Source organism: Montipora foliosa, chromosome 7, assembly GCF_036669935.1.
Source record: "Montipora foliosa isolate CH-2021 chromosome 7, ASM3666993v2, whole genome shotgun sequence".
Taxonomy (NCBI): Eukaryota; Metazoa; Cnidaria; class Anthozoa; order Scleractinia; family Acroporidae; genus Montipora; species Montipora foliosa.
In genome coordinates this window covers 30,707,653-30,712,109 of record NC_090875.1, presented here as the reverse complement: position 1 = coordinate 30,712,109, position 4,457 = coordinate 30,707,653, and the positions used below count along the sequence as shown (strand labels likewise).

Below are 4,457 nucleotides of genomic sequence, written 5' to 3'. Positions count from 1 at the left end.
GAGTAGTTTTCACTTGAGTGTCGAAAGTAATTAGCGAATTACTGTGGTTTTGCATAACTTCACTCAGTGATTGGTGCAAAGTTCTCGCGCCACTTTTTAAACCAACCAGAAGTGAAACCCAAACCAATCGTGGTTCGCGCGTCCACATTTTCCTGCGCTTTGTGTCGGCTACGTGTAATTAGTTCGAGTTTTGATTGGTTTACTGGATTCTCTCCGTCCTTTTTGATTGGCCAAACTAATTACTTTAGTTTTAGTGTCACGACATCCATTTGAAAACTGCTCTAAAGTGTTTACTTACTTATTTACTAAATTGCAAAAATTGCGTCCATAACTGCGAGGGTCATAGCTTCACTTGATTTCATATCCGCAGTTCATATATGATCCACTTCACATATCATTTCATCGTCGACTCATTCCTCACGGGAACATTAGAACCCACAAATGACCAGCTCCCAACGTCATTGGCTTTATAGCTCAGTTGGTTAGAGCGTCGCACCGGTATCGCGAGGTCACGAGTTCAAACCCCGTCGAAGTCCTGAAATTTTCAGGTTTCTTTACGCAATTGCAAAAATTGCGTTAATAACTGCGAGGATCATAGCTTCACTCGATGCTACTTTTTCTAGAACAATCTATAAAAGCCTAGTCTCGAGTCTTGGTTAATCGGTTCCTAGAAGTTTTAGTCCCGTTCCTGTAATGTTCGCAATGTAGGTGACTTATAGTTCTTTCCCAGTTCAACCTCTTGGTACGTCTCGTTTAATTTTTCAAATTCTATCGGTCCCCCAAGGCCGAGACGTTTCTAGGGAGGCGCCTGCTCAAAGCTGGTCAAGTTACTTGCCTCCAGCCTACAAACTAGCTTTTAAGTAAAGCGTTGAAATCAACGTAAGTTACTTCATAGTTCAGTTGGTTAGAGCGTCGTACCGGTATCGCGAGGGCACGGTTTCAAACCCTGTTGAAGACCTGAATTTTTCAGGCTTCACTACACAATTATTAAAATTGCTTCCATAACTGAAGTGATCATAGCTTTAATTGATTTCATATCCCCATTTCAGCAAATGATTCATTTCACATATCATTTTGTTCATTGATTCATTCCTTACGGGAAAATTAGAACCCACAAATGACAATCTCCCAACGCCAGCGGCTTTATACCTCAGTTGTTTTGAGCGTTGCACCGGTATCGCGAGGTCACGGGTTCAAACCCTTTTGAAGTCCTGAATTTTTCAGGCTTCTCTAAGCGATAATTGCTAAAATTGCGTCCATAACTGCGAGGATCAAAGCTTTACTTGACTTCATATCTGCAGTTAAGTATATGAGTCATTTCATATATCATTTCGTTCATTAAACTAGCTTTTCATGGATCTTGCTTAGCGGAATAGGGCGCGGTCATAAACTGGTTTAAGGCGTGCAAGCAAAGGTTCGCAGGTCAAGGCGGCACTCGTCCCGCAAAAAAATTATTTTTTCAAACGACTAGAATTCTAGGTTACCTTGCTCGCACAATGTTGATTGAGCCTTTTTGATGGAGCGAATTTGTGGACATTATTGCGATATCTTAGAGGACGTTTATCCAAGCTGATCAATGTTAAAGTGCAACAAATGATAGAACCACGTTTGGCGGGTTGTAAAATGTCGAATGGTACTGATAGACAACGGTCAAGTGTCGAGATTTTGATTCAATGCGAGGCCACGTCGATACGATCCACAAAAGATGGATTCAGAAATTGAACGTTGCGATTAAACTGGTGGCAGATCTGTCCCATGGATTAGTTAAGTTATCGAAAGTACACCCAGAAGCGGTTGTTCCTTCAGTCTTCAGTCTTAAAGCCGTGTCTGAAAATGTATATTCTCTGAAACGTTCCCGGATCTTGGTCCTGTTTATAAATTAAGAAAGTTTATCAAGTTAAAAGACCATTTACTTCGATCTTAGAACCTTTTTGTTCATTTTGATAAAGCACTGATACTGTAAGAAAATATTAAAGAAATTACCTAGATGCTGGTTACTGTCAGAAAGTGAAAAACTAATTCCATTTTTTTCCTTTGCCTTTAGCTACGGCGACATGATTCCGATCACAGTTCTTGGCAAGATCTTAGGTTCTGTCTGTTGTCTGTCTGGAATAATTATGTTGACTTTGCCAATACCAATCTTACAAGAAGGAACTACGAGGACGAAAGAGTCAAAACTGCCACCCACTGATTAAATAATATATTCTCCGTGCATCATCATCCTTGGTCAGTTAAACTACAGTTTCATTACTGATGTCACGATCAAACTCGCTCCTAACCCATAAGCCAAGGGAGAGGTCCTGGGTACGAGGATGATGTCACGATGACGTTGTTGTTATCTGATCTAAACACAAGATTAAAATGAGAATTGCCAGATTACAAATATATCTTGATATAATAGTTAACAATTATTCCATGAGCGCTTGTTGGATATGAGATAGTAAATAGCCAAGAAGGCGCGTAGCGCCGAGTTGGCTATAACCAGTCTCGTATCCAACAAGCGCGAATGGAATAATTGTTTTATTAAATTCCTTAAACTTCAAAAGTTTGGAAGTACGAAATGCAAGCGAAAAAAGGAAGAAAAACGAAAATCGAAAAAAGTTAACGTGATGAAGATGAAATGTTGTGAAATACCTCGTGGTCAGACAGACGCAGGCTCGTTACAAAAACATTTCTTACCTTTTCGCATACTTCTAAGCTTCTGAATTGATCCAAACTTTCCACAAAAACTCTTTTTTTTTTTGCTTAATTTGTTTAGCAATGCTAAGCGCAATCATTTACCATATAAGGTCAAACTAAGGTATGTGAGCTGATAACCGAGATTGAATGAACCAATCAGAGCACGAGAAATGCATTATCCGAGGTTGCAAATTTAATAATTTAGGTTAAACGTTCTGGGCCCGAAAAAGTCGATTGATATGCTGAACAATTGCCTAACGTGATTTCCTTCCAATAGTCCTTTTCACGGTTAGTTTTTCTCATTTGCATTACAATGTAATCTAGCATGTATGTGAGGCAATTTCCGGCTATTTTGTAGTTTTAACCCGAAATTGCCTCGCACCCACGTTAGATTACATCGTAATGCATATGAGAAAAACTAACCGTGAAAAGGGCTATTGATAGAGCAGTAATCCACGCTCGACGCTTAGACGTCACGCCATCTATCCACTGGAATTGTCTTGTCACGCATTTTTCTAACGAATCTTTCTATCTAAATAGATTGCGACACGTCCCAAAATAAGATCTTAGTTGGAGGTTACGTTTGATTCTTACAAACGAATGACACATTAAGTCAAGGAATTCTACAACCTCGTCCCCAGGGCGCTTTTCCCTGGGGACGAGGTTGGGGATTCTAGTCTTGCAGTGTATTTTAATATTGATCCTATCCTCAGTGCCACATTTTGGGACCATACTATATCGTCTAACGTGAGTGCCAATACCGATCGAATGTATATGTGCAAAGTGTTCACAATTCGGCTGTTTTCTTTAATTATTTTCATATTTCGAGGGAAATGATATTCCCTGCTTGCAGAAGTCTCTTTTCTGTTGCGTTCGCTGCGTTGATGAGTACAGGAAAAGAGACCTCTGCAATGGGTCGATACTTACTGTGTCGAGCGTGTGCTGCGGTTACTTAGAGACCGAATCCTCACGTAATGCCTCATGTTATGTGGGCTCAATTAACAACAGCGGAATTACTGTAAAGCAATGCGCGAGGCACAGTGGGCTCAAGTCACAGTCAGCAGGCATATCGTGGGGCATGCGCTTTGAAGAGTCCCGTTCAAGGTTGTGGACGGCGGTTTTTTTTTTTTTTTAATACAGCTATTTGTACTTCCGAATTGTCACTTGCGTGACGCCACAAACAAAAATATGTTTTGAGTTATGTTTGGAGATGTGTTTATACTTATGTGTACCGTTTCGAGAGTGAAAAGAAAGCACTTTCATGGCAAGGTGAACTCCAGGTGTTTTTGCTGACTTCTAACCGTCTCCTCTCACGCACGCGCAGTTATTCAACCTGAACTAGAGTTTCTGGTTCCGGTTTTGTATTATTCCAGAGCCTCAAGTTTAAGTTCAATTTCTTTCACACTATTTACATTTCACACTATTCACAAGTTCACAGTTATAAATTAAAACAATACAGATTTTCGTAATTAGTTAATTAAATAGAAAAGAAACAGAGATAATACCATATTGTTCCGCTGGACAAGGATAACTAAGGCTCTGGGAACGAGATTGAGCTCGTAGCTGGTTAAAATCAGGTCATTCGCAGTTACAATCCTAGACAAAATGTCCTGGGACACTTTTAACATTGAGGGCAAAAATCGCTTCAATTAAAGTTTTACCTGATATTTTATAATAATTCCCCTCATTATACCCCGCCCCTCCCTCCGTCCCCCAAGTTGAAACAAACTGCAGCATTTCTGGATGTTTCCCGGATTCGAATCAACATTGGAAGGAAG

At 40.1% G+C, this 4,457-nt stretch overlaps 1 protein-coding gene across 9 annotated transcripts in view; it reads left to right on the top strand.

Annotated features, from left to right (window-relative positions):
• The window catches only part of LOC138011786 (A-type voltage-gated potassium channel KCND3-like), a 47,936-nt gene extending 43,479 nt beyond the window's left edge, over positions 1 to 4,457 (top strand). For all 9 annotated transcript variants that reach the window (XM_068858972.1, XM_068858968.1, XM_068858974.1 and 6 more), the window contains one exon: positions 2,045 to 4,457. In XM_068858972.1, coding sequence (XP_068715073.1) covers positions 2,045 to 2,195 — 151 coding nt within the window. In that variant the 3' untranslated portion in view covers positions 2,196 to 4,457. The remainder of the gene's footprint in view (positions 1 to 2,044) is intronic.